The sequence below is a fragment of the Rhinatrema bivittatum genome, chromosome 4, assembly GCF_901001135.1.
Source record: "Rhinatrema bivittatum chromosome 4, aRhiBiv1.1, whole genome shotgun sequence".
Lineage (NCBI taxonomy): Eukaryota > Metazoa > Chordata > Amphibia > Gymnophiona > Rhinatrematidae > Rhinatrema > Rhinatrema bivittatum.
The window spans coordinates 267,752,126-267,779,422 of NC_042618.1; the positions used below are offsets into that span (position 1 = coordinate 267,752,126).

Sequence of the window (27,297 nt, forward strand, 5' to 3'; positions counted from 1 at the left end):
GGATCGAAATACAATATTGGAATATTCTAGTTGTCATCCTTTAACTTTGCGTAATAGCATTCCCTTCGGTCAATTTTTGAGGCTCAGGAAGTTATGTTCAACAGTACAGGAATATAAAATAAAAGCGAGAGAAATGAGTCAAAGATTTGTAGACAGGGGTTATCCATTAGCTGTAGTACGAAAAGCCTGTAAACGAGCAAGATGGAATCATAGGGAACAATTATTACAACCGAAACAGAAATCATCTACTAAACGGTTAACATGTGTGTTACCATATTCTTTGGGGGTGAATGAGGTAGTGCGCAGTATTAGGCGTCATTGGAATGTTTTACAAGTCCACACAGTTTTTGAAGCACAGCCCTTAATAGCATTCAAAAGAGGGTCTAATATTAAAGATCAGGTGGTTAGTTCACATTTAAAGCTAAAGTAGACAGATCTGGAGAAGGAGAGGGACATTTCCCATGTGGGTCTTGTGCGATGTGCCCATTAGCCCATTCTAATACAGACATTCCTTTAGCAAAATTTAAAAAATTTAAACCCATAAGAAAAACATCATGTGTTTCAAGAAACGTAGTCTATGCTATATGGTGCCCTTGTGGGCTCATTTATGTAGGTAAAACTACCAGGTCATTAAAAACTCGTTTAATAGAGCACAAGAGTGCAATGAAACGGGGCAGGTTGGAAGCCCCGTTGGTGCAGCACTGTGTTGAAAAATCCCACAGTTTTGAAAGTTTATTTAGCACGGTATTGGATAGTGTCGAGAAAGACGAGCGGGGAGGGGATTTAAATCTCTATTTGCTTCAGCGTGAACAGCGATGGATTTTTAAATTGAATACTGTTGCCCCTGCGGGTCTTAATAAAGAAGTAGACTGGACGGTATACTTGTAGCTGATAGGTTGGATTGTTATCCACGTCTTGAGCATAAAACAGCTGACATCCGGTAGAGGTTGAAAGACTGCGTCTGAGCGCCATATTTGAATGAAGAGGACAGGAAGAATCATGACAAGCTGAATTGTAAGTTTTGTTGCGTAAGTTAAGATAAGTGAATTGATTAAAGAGAAGAGTTATTACATCCATGTTCTTTTGTAGAAGTGGTCGAGAACGACTGATAGCCCCTGAAGCAGGTGCGAGGAGCGCGCCGAAACATTGTCAATGTCGGGCGAGACATCTGGGCAAATCAGCCAATATTCATGCGAAAAATGATCGCAGTTTAAGAGATAAGTACAATTTGAAACAAATATTAGAGAGGATATCACGTTTTAATGAGTTGAGATATGGTTGAAATGGGAAGTGTGAGGTGTGTGTTTTAAAAAATACGGGTAATTTAAGGGAGGCCTTTTTTTGCACCTAAAGAAAATAAAAAATAAAAAAATTAACCAGACAAGCCATCAGTGAGTTGGTAAATGATGTGACTAAACAGTGTTCATACAAGAGAGGGGTTGTAGCCCTGTAAAGGCAAGAGCCCATGAGACTGGAAGCACTATACAATCTTCTGATACCACTCTCTGCTGGTTGTTGTCTTTTTGAACAATTCTTTGAATGGTTATAGTCAAATATATAATCTGCTTGTTTGCAGTTTCCCTCAAGTTGTTGTGAAAATTTGTTTTGGTTATAAATTTGAGGACGTGAGCCAGTATTAAGATAAATTTATTGGATTCGGGAAGTCTTTAAGTAATTACATTTTAAATTAATACAAAAAAGTTATTACTTAGAGATGCAGAATTTTAAATATTTTGAGCAGAATTTCCCTAGAAATTCACTGTAAGATTGTCCCTTCCACTCGCTGTCCCTACTCCCCTGGCCACTTTGCCCTCTCAGGCCCCAACTCCTCCACCTGCCAGTAACTCTCCCCTCCAGCTCTAGGCTCAACCCCTTCCACTCTATCGCCAGTCCCAGAGTTTGACCCCTTTCTCAGTACTGCCCCTCACACAGGCTCCCTCTGTCCCTCCCTCTCTCACACACATGCTCCCTTTCTCTAATACACATACACACACCCTCATACAGGCTCCCTCACTCTCTCGCACACACACACATCCCCTCATACAGGGCCCTCTTTCTTGCATACACACCCACACAAGCTCCCTTTCTCTCTCACATACATCCTTACCTAGGCTACCTATCTCTCACGCACCCGTTCACACAGGCTCTGTCTCACACATACACAATCCCTTCACACAGGCTAGCACATACACACGATCCTTTTTTCATACATACGAGCTCCCAATCTCTCACACACATATACACTCCTTCCCATTCTCCTCTTTCCTGGCATGTAGCCAGATGGACTCAGAACGAATGGGATAGTATCCGCGTGCTAGCAGTTGGAGACGGATCTGTCGTCAGCACGGGGTATATATATCCCCACAGGAAGCGTAGCAACTCAGTAATTTCCGTCTCCAAAGCAGTTTGGAGAGCCTGCACGCTAGTTGAGCGTGTTTTCCAAATCTACTTTTCTTTTCTTTTTCTACTTACTAAAACTTCGATAGCATCGAGCCCCGCAATCCTGCGGTGATACCCTAAGGTCCCTCCCCCAGTAGAGTTTCCCGGGGTGATTTCCGTGATCACCCCGGAGGTGTAAGTCCTCGGTCCGGTGGCCGAATCGCGGCAGGGACACAGCCCCCGGGTGAGGTTCGGGCGAGGCTTTCGAGGCGACTCGGTCCCGGCGTGGACGAGGCAGCGGGTGCATATCCTCAAACGCGGTGGTGAAGGTACTTGCCCTCTCCCCCCGCAGCCGGAGACCGCCCGGGTTCCAGCCGGGAAGCGCCGAGGATCAGGTAAGGCGTACATCTTTTATTTCTGGTCTCCGTGGAGCAGAGGATCGGCGGCGTGGCACGCCGTGGAGGACGCCATTTTGGGGCCTTGTTCAGGTATTGAGCGCCCATAATAGGAGCGGCTCTATTCCTTCTTGTGCGTATATTGACTTATTGCTGTGTGCATATGCCACTGAGCGTGTATTACTAACCGCCTGTTGATGAAAGCATATTGAATGCCACTGAGCGTGTATTGCTAACCGCCTATTGCTGAGAGCATATTGCATGCTATTGAGTGTGTATTGCTAAACGCTTATTGCTGAAAGCCTATGGAATACCGTTGAGCGTGTATTGCTAACCGCATATTGCTAAGAGCATATTGTATGCCACTGAGCGTGTATTGCTGACCGCCTATTGCTGAGAGCCTATTGAATGCCATTGAGCGTATATTGCTAAACGCTTATTGCTGAGAGCCTATTGAATGCCATTGAGCGTATATTGCTAAATGCTTATTGCTGAGCGCCTATTGAATGCCATTGAGCGTATATTGCTAAACGCTTATTGCTGAGAGCCTATTGAATGCCATTGAGCGTATACTGCTAATCGCTTATTGCTGAGAGCCTATTGAATGCCATTGAGCGTATATTGCTAATCACTTATTGCTGAGCGCTTATTGAAAGCCTTTAAGCGTGTATTGTTGGCAGCATATTGCTGAGCGCATATTGCATACAATTGTGCTGTTTTCATGACCGCCTAGTGCTGAGAACCTATTATTATTTTTGTGCGCCTATTGTACTACGCGCATATTGCTGCCGCATATTATTCTTATTGTGCGCCTGTTGTATTAAGCGCCTATTGCTGCCGCATATTATTCTTATTGTGCGCCCGTTGTATTAAGCGCCTATTGCTGCCGCATATGATTATTGCGCGCCTGTTATATTAAACATATATTATTGCCGCTTCTCTTTCAATGGAACAGAACGCATCAGCGTCTTCAGCGGCGGCGCCGCCTGCATCAGGCATTAAAGCCCTTGGCCTCTGCTCTGCATGCCAGCTTAGAGCCACGCACAGTGAAGAGCCAGACTCCCTATGTGCCCAATGTGAGGAGGCCGTGGGATCCTCGAGCCAGGCCCAGTCTCAGCCACGGTTTGCTGACAGTTTCCCAGGGGCTACCCCGGATTTAGCGGGCAGTCTCGACCAATCGGGAATCCCGGGGGATCTTGTACCCCGGCGATTAGAGGCTGCTTCCATTTCCTGGGTGGATCTCTTTAAGGGGATTCATGCCTTTGTACAGATGCAAATGGCTTCCTGTCTGGGCCCTGCGGTTCCTGCTGTTCCTGTTGTTCCTGCAGTTGCTGCGGTTCCTGCGGTGGCTGCGACTGCGGCGGCTGCTGCGGCTGCCGCTGCGGTGGCGACTCCTGCGGATCCTGTTCCTGGCCCTTATCGTGAGCGGGACCTCCCACCGCTGGACAGTCCAGATCAATCGGACCAGGAGGTTTCACCGGACGAGTCCGAACTCCTGGACGAGGGGGAGCTTCCCCCAGGGATTGAGCCATATAGAACCATGAGGCGGTTCTTCCCTAAGGAGGATCTCTCCGACCTGGTGTCTCAGTGTCTGGCGGAGTTGGATATTACAGGTCCCAGCGCTACGGTGCCCTCTGCGCAGAACCCCTTGCTGGAAGGGCTTCGTCCTACAGCCCGCCATTTTCCATTCTTGCGAGCAGCTCAACAACTGATAGATTTAGAATGGGCTGCACCAGCGGCTTCCTTCAAAGGGGGCCGGGCCCTGACGGGCATGTACCCATTGGCACTGGCTATCCAGGACTTGCTGGTGTGCCCTCAGGTGGACGCCTTGATTAGCGCTGTGGTCAAGCGCACTACCATTCCAGTTAAAGGGGGGACGGCCCTCAAGGAGCCTCATGACCGGCGACTGGACGCCATTCTGAAACAGACCTTTCAGGTGGCAGCTCTATCTTTGCGGATCGCGACCTGCTGCGCAGTGGTGACACGTGCCTGTTTGTCACAGGTTAGGAACAACGCTCCAGCAGCTGACATGGAGTCAGCTCTTTCGTTCCTCACAGATGCTGCATCAGACCTGGTCCGGACAACAGCTAAGGGGATTTCATCCTCCGTAGCTGCCAGGAGGCAGCTCTGGATCCGGAGATGGTCAGCTGATGCGCCTTCAAAGACACGCCTCACCAGATTGCCCTTTAAGGGCTCTTTCCTATTTGGCAGCGACCTTGATAAACTGGCCAGTACATGGGGTGCCTCTCCAGTGCCTAGACTGCCGGAAGATTGGTTCAGAAGGGGCCAGCGCGCCTTTCCAAGGCCCTCCAGGGGCAGGAGTTCACAGTGCTTTGTTCCTTACAGGGGTCGCTACCAGGCACCACGTCCTCAGGCCAGGAATCAGTCCTTTTGGACCAAGCAGCGCAAGAGGGGAGTGGGCCCGGGCTCGGGTCCCGGCCGCGCCTCACAATGAGAATCCGCCGATTCATCTGGGGGACGGAGCCATAGGGGGCAGATTAACCCTCTTCTACCCCAGATGGGTCGAGATCACGTCGGACCAGTGGGTCCTCGCCTTGAGGTGAACAAAATAGTCCACCTCAAGCTCCTTGACCACCCACGATCTGGACAGTCCACCTGGATTGAATACACTCTTCTGTTGATGCATTAGTTCGTCGAGCTCTTGCACTACTCATGTTTGCGCCCATCTACACATTATTCTACTAAATGTATATCCCAAGTTACACTACCCCTATTTAGCTAGTACCCATATTTATCCACGTTACTTTGTCGAGTTACTGTTGCCTATGTAATATTTATTGATGTTCCTATGTTCAGAAACTCTGTTTATTGTAACGCCTTAACCGCGACAGTTTTGTTCTTTGGAAACCGACCTGATTTGATACTTGTATTAAGAAGGTCGGTATATAAAAATCCTAAATAAATAAATAAATTATCCGGGAGGGATATTATCTGGACTTTCATCATCTCCCTCCGGACAAGTTTGTGGAATCTTCATGTCCCAGACACATGAAGGCAGCATTGGAAGCTACCCTGGCGAGGCTCCTGTCCTTGAAAGCCATTTATTTATTTATTTTATTTAGATTTTTTTCTATACCGGCATTCGTGAAAATGTCACATCAAGCCGGTTTACAATAAACAATGGGGTGATAACCGTAACAGAGAACGAGATAATATGTATTAAACATAGTATAGATGCAGTTACAATAAAACAAGGAGTTGTACAACTAGGAGCAAGAAGAAGAAAAGATAGTAACTTTAACATAGTATATTAACCCGTAAAATGGTAGACTTTCCAAAAAGGGAAGTGTGTGATTTACAATGAATTGATCAATTCAAATAAATGTAGTTTTTAACAATAAGGAAGAGATCAGAAATAATGAAAATTCTGGATGTTGATAATGCTTAGGGTAGGTTGCCAGGATGGTTGTAAAAAGAAAATTGTTGCTTGGAGGTTGAATGTTGGAGAGAATTGGGTTTAACCTGAGTCTGGGAAGGCTTGTTTGAAAAGCCATGTTTTGAGTCTTTTTTTTTTTTTTTGAGCCATGTTTTGAGCCATGTTTTGAGCCATCATCCCAGTACCTGCCTGGGAAGTGAATTCTGGACACTATTCCATTTATTTCATGGTACCCAAGAAAGGGGGCACTTTTCGGCCTGTGCTGGACCTCAAGTCAGTCAATCGCTACTTACGGGTACCGAGGTTTCGCATGGAGACACTGCGCTCCGTCAAGGCTGCAGTACAGCCAGGAGAATTCCTCACGGCGTTCGACCTATCAGAGGCATACCTGCATATCCCGATCCATCCGGATCATCAGCGCTACCTACGCTTCAAGGTTCTAGGCCGCCACTTCCAGTTTCGGGCTCTGCCCTTCGGGTTGGCCACGTCACCACGGACATTCACCAAGGTGGTCGTAGTGGTAGCAGCGGCACTCAGGCGGGAAGGAATTCTGGTCCATCCCTACTTAGACGACTGGCTGATCAGGGCGAAATCTCGAGAGGAGAGCCTTCGGACAACCGACAGAGTGATCGCCCTTCTGGAAAGCTTGGGCTGGGTAATCAACCTCAGCAAGAGCTGCCTACAGCCTTCCCAGTCTCTGGAATACCTGGGAGTACAGTTCGACACCCGGGCGGACACAGTCAGTCTCACTTCCAAGAGAAAGTTGAAACTTCAGCAGCGTATCCAGTACTTGATGGGAGCCAGTCGGCCCATAGCCTGGGATTATCTGCAGGTTCTTGGTCTCATGGCATCCACCCTGGAAGTGGTGCCTTGGGCGAGGGCCCATATGAGACCTCTACAACACTCCCTGCTCTGTCGCTGGAGCCCCCATCTACGGAACTATTCCACGCACCTGCATCTGCCAGCCAGAGTGCAGACCCAGTTGCGGTGGTGGTTGCAGTCCAACCACATGAGCAGGGGGTCGAAGATGTCTTCACCCATGTGGACTTTGCTCACCACAGATGCCAGCCTGAGCGGCTGGGGAGCACACTGCGAAGAACTCACCGCACAAGGGCGGAGGAACAGTGAAGAGTCAGCGTGGAACATCAACCGTCTAGAGGCCCGGGCAGTCCGATTGGCATGCCTTCGATTTGCTCACAGACTGAAGAACAGAGCAGTCAGAGTGATGTCCGACAACGCCACCACGGTGGCATACATCAACCGTCACGGCGGAACCAGAAGCCGAGAAGTATCTCTGGAGATCGCCCCACTGATGGCTTGGGCAGAAGCGAATCTTCAGAACATCTCCGCCGTCCACATTGCCGGGAAGGACAATACCACAGCAGACTTCCTCAGCAGAGAAAGCCTAAATCCGGGAGAGTGGCAGCTGTCACCCACAGCCTTCCAGATGATTGTGGATCACTGGGGGATTCCGGACATGGATTTACTGGCGGACAAGTCCAATGCTCAAGTACCCAGATACTTCAGCCGCAAGCGCGACCCGTTCTCACACGGAATCGATGCCCTGGTCCAGCCTTGGCCTCCAGGGACTCTGCTATACGCCTTTTATCCATGGCCTCTGCTGGGGGCCATCATCCACAAGATTCAGAAACACCAGGGCCTAGTTCTTCTAGTGGTACCAGACTGGCCAAGAAGACCCTGGTACGCAGACATGAGAAGACTACTGGCAGGGGAGCCTCTTCCCCTGCCTCCTCTCCGGGACCTTCTACGTCAAGGTCCCATCCTCCACGAGGATCCAGCTCAATTCTCTCTTACGGTCTGGCCATTGAGAGGGCTAGACTGAAGAAAAGAGGTTACTTGGAGCCCGTGATTGATACACTCCTCCGAGCTCGTAAGTTTTCCACGTCCCTCACCTACGTAAGGATTTGGAGAGTTTTTGAGGCATGGTGCGACACTCACGGCACCAATCCACATGCGACCACAATCCCTATTGTGTTGGATTTCCTGCAGGATGGACTTCAGAAGGGTCTCTCCCTCAGCTCCATCAAAGTTCAGGTGGCTGCGCTGTCTTGCTATGGTCCCAGGAGGGATGGCAAGACCATCGCCAAGCACTCAGATGTTTCTCGCTTCCTGCAAGGAGTCAAGCATGTTCGTCCGCCACTAAAGTGGCCTGTGCCCTTATGGAACCTCAATCTTGTTTTGGATTTCCTCGCGGGATCCACCTTCAGACCCCTTCGGGGACTGTCTCTCCATTCTCTAACCTTGAAGATGGTGTTCCTATTGGCGGTATGTTTGGCACGCCGCATCTCAGAGCTACAAGCACTGTCCTGCCGTGATCCCTTTCTCAGAATCACTCCTGAGGCTATCCATCTTTGTACGGTTCCCTCCTTTCTACCTAAAGTGGTTTCACAGTTTCATCTTAACCAAACCATATCCTTGCCTACCACGGCGGGTGTAAAGAAATCTGAAGAAGGGCGTTTATTACGCCATCTCGACGTTGGCAGATTGCTGCCCAGATATCTGGAAGTGACACAAGAACTACGAAAGACGGACCATCTGTTCGTCCTGCACAGCGGGAGGAAGCAAGGTGAAGCGGCCTCGCGGCCCACCATCGCCCGCTGGATTAAAGAAGTTATCAGAGCAGCTTACGTAGAGGCTGGGAAGTCTCCGCCTCTACAGGTCAAGGCTCATTCTACCAGAGCACAAGCGGCATCCTGGGCGGAATCGAGGATGCTGTCGCCTGCAGAAATATGTAAAGCGGCGACATGGTCCTCCCTCCATACGTTTTCCAGGTTCTACCGTCTGGATGTCCAGGCTAGGGAGGACTCAGCGTTTGCGAGGGCGGTCCTACATGGTCCTCAGGCAGCCTCCCGCCCAGGCTGGGAGTAAAGCTTTTGTACATCCCATTCGTTCTGAGTCCATCTGGCTACACGCCAGGAAATGTTGAGATTACTACCTGATAATCTCCTTTTCCTTAGTGTAGACAGATGGACTCAGCATCCCGCCCAGCTGCCTGTATACATGTGTTTCACCGATTCAAGGTAAGCCATGTGTTTCACCGATTCAAGGTAAGCCATGTCATCTATTTCCGTAAGAGTGTACACTCTACCAGGTGTCAACGCCTTCCGGTTGTGAATGCTGGCGGTCTCCAGCTACTATCAATCGGTCAGGGGAATCCTGTTTTCACTTTTCACTGAGCGTCAGTACACACATCCATAACAGCTTTTGCAAGGAAGATTACTGAGTTGCTACGCTTCCTGTGGGGATATATATACCCCGTGCTGACGTCAGATCCGTCTCCAACTGCTAGCACGCGGATACTATCCCATTCGTTCTGAGTCCATCTGTCTACACTAAGGAAAAGGAGATTATCAGGTAGTAATCTCAACAATATAGGCTCCCTCTCTCTGAAACCCACAATCAAGCATCCCTTCCCTCTCTTACCTCCCATGCTCTCTCTCTCTCACACCCTCCCCTCCCCCTCACCCCTCCCCTCATATAAGCTCTCTCTTTCTGTAACCCACACTCAAGCATTCCCCCCCCTCCCGGTCTCACCCTCCCCCCCCCCTCTCTCTCTCACCAGGGCCTTCCATCTTCGCTGCGAGCAGAGCACACTCCATTCGCAGCACACGCAGGCATGCCGGGATCTCCTCTGCTGTTTTCTGCACAGAATTTGGCAATTCTGTGCAGGGGGGGAGGGGGGGAATTCTGCGCTCCGCAGTAGTGCAAAATTCCCCCAGGACTACTCTTTCTGGCACCCATACTCATGCATTCCCCCTCCCCCCCTGCTCTGTCACATCCCATGCTCTCTCTCACACAGTCCTGCTCACCCCCCTACTCCTCACCCTCCCTTCTCCCACACCTCTCTCCCTGCACTCACAGCCCTCCCTGCTCTCAGAGCCCTCCCCTCTCCCACATGCCCTCCCCTCCTCTCTCTCGCTCCCCTCTCCCTGCTCTCTCATCCTTCCCTCACCACACCCCTCCCCTCTCACACTCCCTCCCCTCCCCCACACCCCTCTCCTTGCTCTCACCTTTCCATCTCCTCTCACAGCCCGTACGCTCCCCCACACCTGCTCCTCTCACACACCCTCCCCCACATCTTCTCCCCTCTCCTCTCTCACACCCCCTCCTCCACACCTTCTCCCCTCTCCTCTCACACCCCCTCCTCCACACCTTCTCCTCTCTCACACTCCCTTCCCTTTCTCATACCTCTCTCCCTTTCTTCTCACACGCACACTTTCACTCTCACCAGGGCCTTCATCTTCGCCGCGAGTGGAGCATATTCTGTTTGCGGCACACGGAGGCTTTCATCTTCGCCGCATATTACATGCTGGGGCCTTCATTGTCACTGTGAGGGGAGCGCATCCCTCAGCACACGGGGGCCTTCATCTTCACTGCGCACAGCACGCTGGGGCCTTCATCTTCATGTGCTCCGTTCGCGGCATGCCAGGGTCTGGATTCTGCGCAGGGGGGGAATTCTGTGCAAATTCTGCGCTCCGCAGTAGCGCAGAATTCTCCCAGGACTAAATATTACCGAAATGTTTATATGTCCTCCAATTACTACCTGTATGGGTGAATAATGTGGATCTTTTGGAGTTTTAAGTTATTTTTTGTGGTTTTCGCTGGAATTCTAAAAGGCTATGGATAGCCTTAAGCATTCTATTTATTTATTTAAAATGTTTATATACCGCCTTTACAAACAAAGTTTAGTCAAAATTGTGTACTATATCATTGAAAAAAACATATAAATATAAGTATAAAATAATAAACTATATTAAAAATTACAAAAAATATATAATATAAAATAAAAAATTGGAGAAAAATAAACAATAATTATAAATAGTGATTCATCATGAAAAGAAGCAATGTGCCATATGGGTAATTGTTTGATTATTTAGAGGGTGTGTCTTTAAATGTGATTTGAAAGAAATGTGTTTTTAGAGATTTTTTGAATTGTTTAGAGTTTGAAATAGATCTTAATGAATTTTAATGCTATCAAGGGATTAGAATGCCCAGATTTACGTTTATATAATTTGGCATGTATGCTAAAATATGTTAGATTGGTTGTATGACACAGGAGACCACTCACTCACATCTTTAAGTGAATGGTGTGCCCCACTGAGATTGTGTAACTTGCTTCACTTAAAAATAAATGGTTTTCCTGAATTTGTGCTGGGGCCTCATTACAAGTTATTGATAGCAACAAGGGTTTGGGGGGGGGGAAGCACCTTTGCAGTTCCTCAACATGGCACCCAAACCCCCCAGCATTTATTTCAGGCATTTCAACATCCAGTGGACTTAGCACCTGAGGAACCCTTTCAAGCATGGATCCCTTCCTTATCAAACTTAGTAAAATCTTCAACCCAAGAGGTGCAAGGTGTTTTCCCAGCTAGCAGACTGTCACCTCAGACACAAATACAGAACACAGACAGACCCTCACCAAATAAGAACAAAAAAGCCATAAAGTATAAATAGAAAGGTCCAGACAAAAATGTAAACTGGAAACCACTACAAGACAGTCTCAAATGCAGTGTAATAATGCAAAAAAAGAGATATCACAACGCTTCATAAAACAAAATCAAGCAATATAAATCAATCATAACAGTGAGGAAACTATATTAATAAAAATATTTCAAAACAGATGGATAGAACATATAATAATTAAAAATAATTAACAAAACATTAAACATTTCCCAAAATCAGTTAAAGATTTCAAAATCAAACACCTAATAATTAAAACTAATAAAGATAAAAATGTCCCTGTCCATACATATGACCTTTTGATTTCCAGTCACCCTGAGAATGGATTAGGGAAAGAGAGATGGAGGGAATTTAGACTTTCTCCTCTCTCTCATACTGTATACACATTTACATACATATACTCATGAATCCTTCTACCTTCGCTTCTCCTTCCTCTCTTCCACTTCTTCCATTCACTCTCATTCACCTTTTAGTCATTCACCCCTTTCCTCTACTCACCCCTCACATTCACCCCTTCTCTCCTCTCTGTAAGTCACCATCCCATTCATTCCCCTCACTCCAATTCACCAGTTCGCTCTGTCACTCACCCCTCACTCCCTTCCCACTTAGCCAGGCTTCCTTGTTCCCATTCATTCCCTTCCATCTCAGTCACTCTCCCTCCTTCCCACTCATTCCCTTCCCTCTCATTCAGGCTCCCTCCTTCCCACTTCCTTCCCTCAGTCATTCTCCTTCTTTCCCACTCCTCTTCCTTCTCTGTCACTAATCACCCCACTCACAGCCTTCCTACTCAGTCACACACATTTGCTCCTGTTCTATAGTCACTCTCCCTCCCCTGACTCACTTCCTTCCTTCTCCATCATTCTCCCTCCCCTGACTCATTCCCTTTTCGGTAACTAACTCTCCCTTGGCTCACTCCTCATTTCTCAGTCAGACACACTCCAGCCCTCTCAGTCAAACTCCCTCTTCCTCCACCTCCTCTCATTCTCTACCTTCCTTTCTCTCTGTTATACAACCTCTCCCTCCCCCATTCACTTCCTTTCCTTCTCTCCCCTCTGTCACCCCCCTCGCCTCTTTCCCTTCCCAACCCAACCTTCCATGTCACTCACCCTTCCTGTTGGGGTTATCATTGTCTTCCTGCTGGCTGGGTGTTGGAAGCCCACTGACAGTCAAATTCGGGCCCTCCATCGTGGACGGATTCTTCTTGCTGGCAAGGGGTGGAAACCTAGCTGTACTAGTCTTCTTCATGATGCAGTGCAGGAAAGGTCCTATTCTTGCTGATGGGGGAGGGAACCCTGCCAGCGCATCATTAAATGAACTGCGGTTCAGGACAGGACCTATTCTTGCTGACAGTGGGAACACCGCCAGTGCATAACTCCATGCACTGTGATGCAGGATGGGTCCTGTTTTGCTGACAGGGATGAGAACCCCGCCAGTGTGTCACTAAATGCACCACGGTGCAGGATGGGTCCTCTTCATGCTGGTGGGGATGTGAACTCCGCCAGTGTGTATCTCCATGCACCACGATGCAGAACAGCTGGCGGGGGGGGGGGGGTTTGACACCCCATCATTTAGGGCCCAACATGGTGTGGGCCAATCATAATGTTAATTTTAAAAAAACAGATGGGCCGGAAGAAAGATGGTGATGGGCTGGATTTGTCATGCAGGCCATAGCTTGCCCAGCCCTTCTTAGAGAGAGAGAATCCAACTGCGTCTTTCTTTGGGTCCATTTTTTAAAATTATTTTCGGTTGTCTGAAAAAGAAATTAAAAAAAAAATATATATATAAAGAGAATTGCTTCAGAAAAATGTTTTTCTTCCTATTGGCAGTTCATTATCCCCCCTACTCCTCCTTTTTGTTGGAAGACCATCTTTAGTTAGAGATGCCCACTTGTGTGGCTGATTGATCCTTCTTGATGGAGAATATGGAGTTTCTTATCTGTAATGGATGTTCTCCATAGAGAGCAGGATAATTAGCTACACATTTTTAGAGTTGGCTTGAGGGGGTCCCACATGGTGCTGGCTTTATAGGGATTCCTGTGCATGCCCAGAAAAGCCTTCTAGGCATTGCTAAGGTTTGTGAGAAACCCTCTTCATTAGTGCTTTCGAATAACATTATTCACTCAAGTGTCTGATTATCCTACTGTTTACATAGAACATCAATTACAGGGAAGCAACTTAGTTTTCTGTCTTTTGCTTAGCCATGCAGAGCATTTCCCCAGATTGTCTTAAAATAGTGCTAAGTCCATTTTTTTAATGTTTTGCTTCAGAATTAAGAATTATGTATGAAAACATTAATAGAGGGGTTTCCTTGGTTTTCATTAAAAAATCTATATATCTATAAAGCTATAGATACATATCTACAAATGGATAGATATATATCTAGTGAGATGATTTAGCATACTGCATTCCAATAGTAATTTAAACTTCTGCAAATATTTTCTGTGCGTGATAAATACTGTTATTTTTCCATTTCATAGGTGAGCTGCAGAGGAAGATAGGCTTGAAGGTGCTTGAAATGAGGGGGAACGCGGTAGTCGGTTACTTGCAATGCTTTGATCTAGAAGGAGAATCTGGGTTGGTGGTACGAGCCATTGGGACAGCATGTACATTGGATAAATTAAGTAACACGTCCACATTCCAGCCTGCATGCAATTCCCCATCCAAAGACATGAAGGAGTAAGTATGGCCTATCTTTTTGATGTTTTCATTTTAGTTTTGTATACATATTGTGTGGGTTGATTTGGAATATTAGTTTCCTTCCCAATAGATATCTTTAATTAGATGAAGAGGGATAGTTCTACAGACTAAGATATCCACTTGTATCCTTTGTGGTCCCAGGTTCACATCTTGGCACTGAAAATTCAGCCATTCTTCCTTAGATTCATAAGGAGTGCTGATTGTGTTTGATTGAACAATTAATATCACCCAATCTTTTAAATACTTTTAGATCAGGGGTCCTGAAACTTTTCAAGAGAAGGGCCACATAGGACATTTCAAATCACCGAAGAGGCGGGAGGAGGAAAGGTCCTCCTCAGAGTGTTTGCTGAGCAGGGGGAGCGGGACAACAAGGGTAAGAAGGGAGAAAGCCCCTCTGAGTTGCTTTTTGAGAAGGATTTGAGAGGATGGAACCATGCGTGGCCCTTTCGGTTTTTTGAAATGCTGGGGAAGGGTTAGGTAGGGGGAAGAATTTCCAGGAGTTTAAGGGTATGGCAGATGGAATGTCAGTAATATTTCTAGAATGTAAGTAATATAGCTAGATTTCTCTGACAACCCTGCCATACCCCCAGCAACATTGCCCAGTCCCTATGCCCCCCCTAGGTAAATTGGGGGCAGAGATGGTGGAGAAGTGGATGTGTGGCAGGGTGAGGTGTTTGTGTGCATTTATTTATTTATTTATTTATGTATTTATTTAAAGCTTTTTATACCGATATTCGTAGGCATATCACATCAGTTTACATAGAACAGGAATTAAAAATAAGAAACAAACGTTTACATGTAACAGTTGGTAACATAACACTGAACAATAAAGGGGAACACAAGGCAAAAGGGAGTCAGTTTTCTAGGGAGGATTATAAAGTTTACAATTTAAACAATTCAACGAAGTCAACTAGGTATGCAATGGCATAGACAGGGGGGATCAGTGGGTTGCTGTAGGATGGGAGGAGCACAGGGAAGAAGAAATGGTATTGGGGGTGAGAGGAGGTACTGTAAGGGGAAAGGCGAGGAGAGAGGGGATAGAGTAGTTAAGTAAATGCTTGTTGGAAGAGCCAGGTTTTTAGTTGTTTTGTTTTTTTATTTCTGGAAGCAAGGTTCCATACGGAGAGCAGGGGGCAGTGAGTTCCAGTTTGAGGGTCCAGCAATAGATAGTGCTCGATCTCTTGTGGAGGTAAGATGCGTGAGTTTAGGTGAGGTGCATTCACTCTCACTCACACCAGGCACTGTTGCTCCCTCTCATACTTTTTTCCCTTCTCTCATTCCCCTCTCGTGCAACATGCCGGATTTGTGGTAAAACAACCCCCTCTGGAGATCCTATTTCAAAGAGATATAACCAAGATATAAAGTCTTAATGTAATGAGGATTTCTGCACTCTGCCCCTTTAAAGCCTAAATCTTTAGTGGATTATGTCCATGTCCCCTCCCCCCACAATTTAAAAGAGATGGTAGAGTGTAAAGAACTCCAGGAACCACCATCCTTACCTTGCTTTCTCTGGCAACCTTGCAGAACTCATAGCTTAGTATCACCAGTGTCTTCCTCCCCATGGCCTGTGCTGCCTTTTACAGTGGCTGAAAACTCCTTATGACTGTGCTTCAGCCTGTCCCCTCTTCTTTGGCCCCAAGTGCTCCACCTGCACAAGCAGCACTAATGCCACCAATGCACAACACATTCAATCAGTGATGGCTTTGCACCAGCATGGCCAGCACACCACTGACATACTACCACCTTCACTTCTGATTTCACCAATCTGAGCAAGCAGTAGAGGTGGAAGTGTTCCTGCTACTGCCATAGCCAGATCAAGCTGCTTCTGCCCCTGCTGCCAGGGGCCAGATTAAATTCAGCCAAGGGCCACATCCAGCCCTCGGGCTAGAGTTCGGGTTCCCCTGCTTTAGACTGAAGAACCATGAAAGATCACATATGTTATTACTCATAATAATAGAATAGTATTCAAGTACGGTCATGTCTTGGGTTTTATGGCCATTCGTTGTAAAATAAATAATTTTGTCATTAGGTAGAGCAATATATAATTGAAAACAACCTGACTACCGGCTGTGAATGTGATTAAACTAAAAAGCTTCCTCAAAGGTCTGTAATACTGTAATATGATATTGTTATATCACATGCTAGAACTTTGTTCCTGCTGTGTTGTCATCTTATTTATCAAAGAGAAATTTTGTGGAAAATAACCCCAAAATTCCTCAGGCTTCACTGTGTACTGTATGTCATTTCTAGTGAAATCTAAAAGTATATACATTAGATTGACTGCCCCAAGGATGACTGCAATTTTTTAAACATAGTAATTCTTTTTGAAAAACGTGCATTATTCAGTACTTGTGTGCCACTGTTTTCCTTTTCTCTTGGAAGAGACTGGGCCCATTTAAGGTAATGAGATATTTAAGATAAGAAATTGCCATATTGGGTCAGACCAAGGGTCCATCAAGCCCAGCATCCAGTTTCCAACATTGGCCAGTCCAGACTACAAGTACCTGGCAAGTACCCAAGATCCCATGTAACTGATTCCAGTAATAGCAGTGGCTATTTTCTAAGTCGTTGATTAATAGCAGTTAATGGACTTCTCCTCCAAGAACTTATCCAAACCTTTTTTAAACCCAGCTATACTAACTGCTCTTAACCCCATCCTCTGGCAACAAATTCCTGAGTTTAACTAACTTGTTCATTATGAAATTATATAGCAGAAGAAGCTAATTGCTGTAACTGTGGCAAGACTGCAAGAAAAATCAATAAAGAAAAGGAACTCTTTACCAGTCTCTCTTTATATCAGTGGGAGCACTTAGAGGAGAGGATCACTTTGCTGGTAAAAGGAATCAGTAAAATTTGCTTGGGGTATATTGTTTGTGTGTTTGTGCTTTTAATATCAGTAAGGCAGCTAATAAACAGAAGTTAGTGTGTTTGTTTTCCCCTACCCACCCACTTATCCTTTAATTTATAGGCATGTGCCACTTTCACACTAAAAAAAAAAAAAAATTCAGCCTTTTAACTTCACTTCATGAATTCCCCACACCTTATTGAGAGTTTGATCATTTCCCTGTAGGCCACTACTAGACATATAGTGAATTCACTAATACATTTAAAGGACGCTAATTAGACACATTCCTATGCCCATAGTAACCTAAAACTTAACTAGGAACTGAAATAATTTGAGATGAAGGCAGCAGTCCAGCAGCAAGAGGGGGGCTTCCCAGTCTTTTGCATCGAGTGTCACATGTATGATTTTGTACCCGCCGGTGAGAAGTTGTACGTGTGCATCCGTTGCAAAGAGACTCAGGGAAGAGTCCGATCTCTGGAGGCTAGAGTGGAAGACCTGGAGGAGCTGAGGTAGACAGAGAGGTATATAGATGAGACCTTTAGGGACATAGTAGCCAAGTCCCAACTTCAGACTGGCAGCCCTGGTGCTGCCTTGGAGGAGGAAGGTCTCATGATCGGAGAGCATCAACCTAGTGCAGTGGGAAAGGATCCTAAAGCAAGGACCTGCTCTCCAGGTGGTGCATTATCCAGGAAGGGTTAGGTCGGCCGTCATAATTGGTGATTCGATTATTAAGAATGTAGACAGCTAGGTGGCTGGTGGGCATGAGGATCGCCTGGTAAGATGCCTACCTGGTACGAAGGTGGCGGACCTCATGCATCACCTAGATAGGATTTTAGACCGTGCTGGGGAGGAGCCAGCTGTCATGGTACATGTGGGCACCAGCGACATAGGAAAATATGGGAGGGAGGTTCTGGAAGCCAAATATAGGCTCTTACGTAGAAATCTTAAAACTAGAACCTCCAGGCGAGCATTCTCTGAAATGCTCCCTGTTCCACATGCAGGTCCCTATAGGTAGGCAGAGCTCCGGAGTCTCAATGCATGGATGAGACGATGGTGCAAGGAAGAGGGATTCAGTTTTGTTAGGAACTGGGGAACCTTTTGGGGAAGGGGGAGTCTCTTCCGAACGGATGGGCTCTACTTTAACCAGGGTGGAACCAGACTGCTGGCGCTAACCTTTAAAAAGGAGAGAGAGCAGCTTTTAAACAAGAACAAAGGGGAAAGCCGACAGTCGCTCAGCAGCACATGGTTCGGAGGGAGGTATCTTCAAAGGATACTAATGATGCTTTAGAATTAGGGCAACCCAACAATGAGGTTCCAATAATAAGAAAAGTAGTCCAAGTGCCTGTAACTAAAAACTCACCTGAGCTAAAAAATTCTAATGTAGTCCTATCAATTAAAAAGCAGAATGAAAATACAAACAAAAAACAAACTTTGAAATGTTTATATACTAATACCAGAAGTCTAAGAATGTATAGCAGTAAATGATGACATAGACTTAATTGGCATCTCAGAGACATGGTGGAAGGAGGATAACCAATGGGACAGTGCTATACCGGGGTACAAATTATATCGCAATGACAGAGAGGAGTATTCGGGAGGCTGTGTGGCGCTTTATGTCTGGGATGGCATAGAGTCCAACAGGATAAACATCCTGCATTACACTAAATGCACAATAGAATCTTTATGGGTAGAAATCCCTTGTGTGTTGGGGAAGAGTATAGTGATAGGAGTATGCTACTGTCCACCTAGCCAAGATGGTGAGAAAGACAGTGAAATGCAATGAGAAATTAGGGAAGCTAAACAAATTGGTAGTGCAGTAATAATGGGAGATTTCAGATACCCCAGTATTGACTGGGTAAATGTATCATCGGGATATGCTTGCGTGATACAATTCCTGGATAGAATAAATGACAGTTTTATGGAGGGAGCAATTTTAGATCTAATTTTCAGTGGGGCACAGGATTTGGTGAGAGTGGTAACGGTGGTGGGGGCTGCCTTGGTAATAGTGATCATTTGATCAAATTTGAATTAATGACTGGAAGGGGGTCAGTAAGCAAATCCACAGCTCTAGTGCTAAGTTTTCAAAAGAGAAATTTTGATAAAATGAGAAAAATAGTTAGAAAAAAACTGAAAGGAGCAGCTACAAATGTAAAAAGTGTGCAAGAGGCATGTACATTGTTTAAAAATACCATCCTAGAAGCACAGTCCAGATGTATTCCACACATTAAGAAAGGTGGCAGGAAGGCAAAACGATTACCAGCATGGTTAATAGGTGAGGTGAAAGAGGCTATTTTAGCCAAAAGATCTTCATTCAAGAATTGGAAGAAGGATCCAAGAGAAGTAAATAGAATAACGCATAAGCGTTGGCAAGTTAAATGTAAGAGAGAATTTGAAAAGAAGATGGCCGTAGAGGCAAAAACTCACAGTAAAAACTTTAAAAAATATACCCGAAGCAGAAAGCCTGCGAGGGAGTCAATTGGACCATTAGATGATCGAGGGGGTTAAAGGGGCACTTAGAGAAGATAAAGGCCATCATGAAAAAATTAAACTATTTCTTTGCTTTGGTTTTTACTGAAGAGGATGTTGGGGAGAAGGTTTTCATGGGTAATGATTCAGATGGACTGAACCAAATCACGGAAGATGTGGTAGGCCTGATTGACAAACTGAAGAGTAGTAAATCACCTGGACCGGATGGTATTCACCCCAGGGTTCTGAAGGAACTAAAAAATGAAATTTCATATTTATTAGTAAAAATTTGTAACCTATCATTAAAATCATCCATGTACGTGAAGGACTGGAGGGTGGCTAATGTAACCCCAATATTTAACAAGGGCACCAGGGGCGATCCAGGAAACTACAGACCAGTTTAGCCTGACTTCAGTGCCAGGAAAGATAGTGGAAATGGTCTGAATATCAAATGGAACAAAGTCAGCATGGCTTTTACCCAAGGCATGTCTTGCCTCACAAAGATTTCAGAAGGCATTTGACAAAGTTCTTCATGAGAGGCTTCTAGGAAAAGTTAAAAAATCATGGGATAGGTGGCGATGTCTTTTTGTGGATAACAAACTGGCTAAAAGACAGGAAACAGAGAGTAGGATTAAATGGACAATTTTCTCAGTAGAGGGGAGTGGGCGGTGGAGTGCCTTAGGGATCTGTACTGGGACCTGTGCTTTTCAATATATTCATAAATGATCTGGAAAGGAATATGACGAGTGAGGTAATCAAATTTGCAGATTATAAAATTATTCAGAGTAGTTAATTCACAAGGTGATTGTGATAAATTGCAGGAAGACCTTGTGAGACTGGAAAATTGGGCATCCAAATGGCAGATGAAATGTAGTGTGTATAAATGCAAGGTGATGCATATAGGGAAAAATAACCCATGCTATAGTTACACGATGTTAGGTTCCATATTAGGAGCTACCACCCAAGAAAGAAAGGTGTCATAGTGGATAACACATTGAAACCATCGGTTTAGTGTGCTTTGGCAGTCAAAAAAGCAAACAGAATGTTAGGAATTATTAAGAAGGGTATGGTGAATAAAACGGTAAATGTCATAATGCCTCTGTATCGCTCCATGGTGAGATCGCACCTTGAATACTGTATACAATTCTGGTCGCCGCATCTCAAAAAAGTTATAGTTGTGATGGAGAAGGTACAGAGAAGGGCGACCAAAATGATAAAGGGGATGGAACAGCTCCCCTATGAGGAAAGGATTGTTCAGCTTGGAGAAGAGAAGGCTGACGGGGAATATGATAGAGGTGTTTTAAAATCATGAGACGTCTAGAACAGGTAAATGTGAATCAGTTATTTACTCTTTTATGATAATAGAAGGACTACGGGGCACTCTATGAAGTTAGCATATGGCACATTTAAAACTAATCGGAGAAAGTTCTTTTTCACTCAACGCACAATTAAACTCTGGAATTTGTTGCCAGAGGTTGTGGTTAGTGCAGTTAGTGTAGCTGGGTTTAAAAAAGGATTGGATTATTTCTTGGAGAAGTCCATTACCTGCTATTAATGAAGTTGACTTAGGAAATAGCGACTGCTATTACTAGCATGAGTAGCATGGGATAGACTTAGTTTTTGGGTACTTGCCAGGTTCTTATGGCCTGGATTGGCTTGATGGACCCTTGGTCTGACCCAGTATGGCATGTTCTTATGAATAATTCCTGTATGTTGAAAGTCGAGTATATAAAGTATTCCTGAGAACAGACTTGAGCTTAATTGTATTCTGATTTTATTTTATTAGTGGGGCCATAGCAACAATTGTGACTCTATTAAGGGAGTCTGAAAGCAGAATTCTACTGTAAATGCACATTTATTTAGAAAAATTTAAAGATAACTGCACAGTAGGAAATAAAAGATACCCTATTTGCAGCTGCCTTTATTTAATTGTATCATAAAAAAATAGCAGTAGGTTTTGGCTAAATATTTTTTACAAAGGAGGATCATAGAATTGGAGCAACTCTTTGATTGGATCCTGAAGCAGGGCTGACAATGGAGAAGTCTGAGAGAAAGTGTGAATGAAGTAAAATAAAGAATATTTAGCACCACTCCAAAAAGCATTCACTTATGCAGAGATGACTATTTGTTTGACAAACAAGTTCATTCATCTAAGATGGATTGACTTTTAATGTAGCACAGATTTCATAAGACGCACAAGATTTCATTATTTATATTTAGTAGCTTTTTTTGTGACTGCTTTTGAAATGATTACAAATTTGACCGAAAGAATTAAGAATGTTTGCTCTTTATAGCATTTTAATGACACATTGTCATAAAATGTTTCACAAACTACTTTGAAACCGTAGATGGGAGGAACAACCAAAACATTCCCATCATGATGGCTTCCTTATCAATTAATGCCTTCCTAATTTATCATCCTACAGATGCAAGGTGATCCAAAAACTTGTCTTTTAGACTTTCTTTCCTTTTGTATGTTATCTGCTCTTGGGAACATCTTTTGTTCTTGGCATGTCAAAGATGGTGCTTCCTAGAGGTCCATATTCAGTAAACCAACAAGCAGAAAAATTATTTGGCAAAAGTTAACTAGATAAGTTGTCCCGGATATCCTGCTGAATTTACGCACCCAAAGTAATCTGGCTACATATAGCTGGATAATTGAAAAACCTAACCGGCTGTCAGGTCGATACTCTAAGGCCGCGGTAGAAAGAGTGCGGCATTGCCAGGCGCAACCTCGTTCCCCGCACGCAGAGTTCTCTTCACCTAGCGCTCGATACTCTCTTCTAATTGCATGCAAATGCATGCCGCGGCTGCGAAGCCTTAGGCAAGTGTTAGGCCCGCGCATCCCATTTTACTGTATAGAGTGCCTATACAGTATCCTGGGTTCGCGGGCCTAACGCTTCACGGCCGCGCTGGTATCTGTCATTTCAAATGACATTTGAAATGACAGGTACCAGGAAGTGGACAGTTATGTTCCCCGATGCTCGGCAAACTTTCCCCCAGCCCCCGCTCAGCTGCCCTGGCCCCGTCCGGTCTCTGGTGCAGCCCCAGTCTGTCTCCTCCTCCCGAGGTAAAAAAAAAAAAACCAACCGAAAAAGTAGCAAGGCTCGGGCCTGCTACGATAGTCCCTTCTCCCTTCTCCTCTCCTCCCGATTTCGGCGCTCAAGGCGGCCGTGCATTCATCCAGGCAGAGGGAGCCGGCGCGAAAGCGGCCTCCGGCTCCCTCTGCCTGGATGAATGCACGGCCCCCGCCGGCAGTGAATGAATGCCCGTGCGATTTCGGCGCTCAAGGCAGTCACATGACGTGAAGTCACGCCTTGAGCGCCGAAAATCGCACGGGCATTCATTCACTGCCGGCGGGGGCCGTGCATTCATCCAGGCAGAGGGAGCCGGAGGCCGCTTTCGCATCAAATTCCTTTATAGGAAAACCTCTTTCTAACAAATAAGTTGATCTCCAGCCTTTTTTTTTTTTTAAATCAGAAAAAGACCACTGAACCCTAGTCATAATGAAAATAACTTTGGCTCTTGAATGGGCAACCGATTAGACTGGGATAAACAGAAACAATGCCCGTGCGAAAGCGGCCTACGGCTCCCTCTGCCTGGATGAATGCACGGCCCCCGCCGACAGTGAATGAATGCCCGTGCGATTTCGGCGCTCAAGGCAGTCACATGACGTGACTGCCTTGAGGAGGAGGGGACAGGACGGCGGCGAAAGCGGCCTCCGGCTCCCTCTGCCTGGATGAATGCACGGCCCCCGCCGACAGTGAATGAATGCCCGTGCGATTTCGGCGCTCATGCCTTGAGCGCCGAAATCGCACGGGCATTCATTCATGCATCAAATTCCTTATAGGAAAACCTCTTTCTAACAAATAAGTTGATCTCCAGCCTTTTTTTTTTTTTTTTTTTTTTTAATCAGAAAAAGACCACTGAATCCTAGTCATAATGAAAATAACTTTGGCTCCTGAATGGGCAACCATTTAGACTGGGATAAACAGAAACAATGCCCATGCGATTTCGGCGCTCAAGGCATGAGCGCCGAAATCGCACGGGCATTCATTCACTGCCGGCGGGGGCCGTGCATTCATCCAGTCATTCATCCAGGCAGAGGGAGCTGGAGGCCGCTTTCGCCGCCGGCTCCCTCTGCCTGGATGAATGCACGCCCACCCGGCCGCCTTGAGCACCGAAATCGGGAGGAGGGGAGAAGGGAGAAGGGACTACCGTAGCAGGCCCGAGCCTTGCTACTTTTTCGGTTTTTGTTTTTTTTTGCTTCGGGAGGAGGGGACAGGACTGGGGCTGCACCGGAGACCGGACGGGGCCTTGAGCGCTGAAATCGCCCCCATTTTTTACACTTTATTCCCGTTTTAATTTTCTAACACCACACTAACACCAAGTAGAGGGTGGCGCTAAACTAACAGGTTAAGGACGCGGCAAAATAGCGGGTTACAAAGGAGATAATCTGAGCGCGCGTCACAGTATCGGAGGGGAATAGCTAATTCCTTCATTATACAGCTAATTCGTTCATTTACATATCATATACATGCTGCGTGCAGAAAGGGTTATGCGTCTGTTTTAAGAAGCGCTAAGGACGCGTGAAACTGGAGACTGTATCGCTGGATCGCCTTACGCGTCCGAATTGTGCGCTCCCAGCTCGTTACAGACGGGAAATCCTCAACCGCACGTTACAGTATCGACCTGTGTGTTTGAATATAACTGGATAGGCTTTTCAGTTATCCAGCTCTGTGTGGTTGGATCCTAATGAAACTAGGAGCTTGTATTTAAGAACTCATCCCTAGTTAATTTTTAAAAACTGCCAATTAAGATATCCGGTTAAGTATCACTATCGGGGGGGGGGGGAAGTATAGGCCTGTGGCTCAGTTCTCTTCCTTCCCCAACCAAATTTCATAGATGTCTCTCTTGGGCCGTGTACTCCCACCCCACAAGCTCCTCCTAAATTAGTAAAATGTGTTGCACTCCTCAGGTCAAGCCCGCCCCCTTCCCTGTTTTGGTTACCATTTTCAAATCCGGGTTCTCCCTGGATTCTCCCACCCACCCACAGTCCCAGTGGCCTGTGCCACACCCCCATCTCTTCCCCCTCCTCCCCTGGATACCAAAAACCCCTGCTGGGAACGAGGTATAAACTCACCCACTCCTTTCGCTGCAGCACTGCTTCTGTCAGAAGTAGCACTGGAAGCGTAAATTAGCCACAGTTTATACTTCCAATGCTGGAAGTGTGAGCTATAAACTGTGGATAGCTTACACTTCCAGCGCTGCTTCTGACAGAAGCAGTGCTGGAGCGACCTTGCTCCCAGAAGTTTAGGTTTTTTTTGCAGGGGGGGGAGGGGAGTGCAGCCTTGCCATTGGGAATGTGGGTGGTGGGAGCAGTGACAGATTTAGGATTGTGCTGCCCCTAGGCATTGTTAGTGCTGCCACCCACCCCCCTTTCCCAGCAAGTGACAAAAGAGAAGAAGGTCTAAGGCATAACCTTCTTTGCCCCCCAAATTTTTGCCGCCCTAGGCACGGGCTTAGTGTGCCTATTGGCAAATCTAGGTCTAGGTTGGAGGGTCCTTAGACGGGGGTTAGCTGAATTTGTAAATTTTAACTGGAAGTTGGGGGCCCCCCCCCCCAACCTGAGGGGGCAACACTTTTTTTCACTAATTCAGGAGGGGGGATACATTGTGCAACAGGGCCATCTATTAAATTTGGTTGGGGAAGCATTGGACCACATGCCCCTTTACTTCATTATTTTTATTATTATATTTTAATTGTTACAGTGCTGTTTAACTGGATGTCTTTTGAAGATATTTGGTTAAGTAGTAATTTATCCAGACACATAAGGTCAGATAATTTTAGACCTGCTTTTGAAGCAGGTTAACTTATAGCTAAATTAATCAGAATGTTTTAATGGAACAAAGTCAGCATGGCTTTACCCAGGGCAAGTCTTGCCTCACAAATCTGCTTCACTTTTTTGAAGGAGTTAATAAACATGTGGATAAAGGTGAACCGGTAGATATAGTATACTTGGATTTTCAGAAGGCGTTTGACAAAGTTCCTCATGAGAGGCTTCTAGGAAAAGTAAAAAGTCATGGGATAGGTGGCGATGTCCTTTTGTGGATTGCAAACTGGCTAAAAGACAGGAAACAGAGTAGGATTAAATGGGCAATTTTCTCAGTGGAAGGGAGTGGGCAGTGGATTGTCTCAGGGATCTTATTGGGACCCTTACTTTTCAATATATTTATAAATGATCTGGAAAGAAATACGACAAGTGAGTTAATCAAATTTGCAGATGATACAAAATTGTTCAGAGTAGTTAAATCACAAGCAGATTGTGATAAATTGCAGGAAGACCTTGGGAGACTGGAAAATTGGGCATCCAAATGGCAGATGAAATTTAATGTGGATAAGTGCAAGGTGATGCATATAGGTAAAAATAACCCATGCTATAATTACACGATGTTGGGTTCCATATTAGGTGCTACAACCCAAGAAAGAGATCTAGGTGTCATAGTGGATAACACATTGAAATCGTCGGTTCAGTGTGCTGCGGCAGTCAAAAAAGCAAACAGAATGTTGGGAATTATTAGAAAAGGAATGATGAATAAAACGGAAAATGTCATAATGCCTCTGTATCGCTCCATGGTGAGACCGCACCTTGAATACTGTGTACAATTCTGGTCGCCGCATCTCAAAAAAGATATAATTGCGATGGAGAAGGTACAGAGAAGGGCAACCAAAATGATAAGGGGAATGGAACAACTCCCCTATGAGGAAAGACTAAAGAGGTTAGGACTTTTCAGCTTGGAGAAGAGACGACTGAGGGGGATATGATAGAGGTGTTTAAAATCATGAGAGGTCTAGAACGGGTAGATGTGAATCGGTTATTTACTCTTTCGGATAGTAGAAAGACTAGGGGACACTCCATGAAGTTAGCATGGGGCACATTTAAAACTAATCGGAGAAAGTTCTTTTTTACTCAACGCACAATTAAACTCTGGAATTTGTTTCCAGAGAATGTGGTTCGTGCAGTTAGTATAGCTGTGTTTAAAAAAGGATTGGATAAGTTCTTGGAGGAGAAGTCCATTACCTGCTATTAAGTTCACTTAGAGAATAGCCACTGCCATTAGCAATGGTTACATGGAATAGACTTAGTTTTTGGGTACTTGCCAGGTTCTTATGGCCTGGATTGGCCACTGTTGGAAACAGGATGCTGGGCTTGATGGACCCTTGGTCTGACCCAGTATGGCATTTTCTTATGTTCTTATGTTCTTATGATAAGGTTCACATGAATAATACCTGCAATAAGGAAAAGGGGCGTGGCTATGAAGAGAGAGAGAGCACCTCTTTATAAGTCTCTCATATAAGTCAACTATTTATATCACTATTGGAGGAGGGCAAGCTAGTAACTCGAGGTGAGGTTTTGGTGGTGGTCTAGGGTTTTGGGGCCAGTTTTACGTGCACAGTGAGACATAAAATCACTACACAAATCGATTGAAACATGGAAATCCACCATCGCGGTCATCAGCACCCTGCTATCAAACAATTTCCTCGCACTCAACACTGCTAAAACAGAGCTCCTCCTTATATCACCCCATAACATCAAACCACCTCTACCATCGATCAACACACCCCCTACCAATATTA

General features: G+C 45.6%; 1 protein-coding gene across 1 annotated transcript in view; it reads left to right on the forward strand.

The window, feature by feature from the left end:
• The window catches only part of C2CD5 (C2 calcium dependent domain containing 5), a 1,535,590-nt gene that overhangs the window by 363,930 nt on the left and 1,144,363 nt on the right, over positions 1–27,297 (forward strand). The window contains 1 exon segment of the mRNA XM_029600113.1: positions 14,129–14,327. Coding sequence (XP_029455973.1) covers positions 14,129–14,327 — 199 coding nt within the window.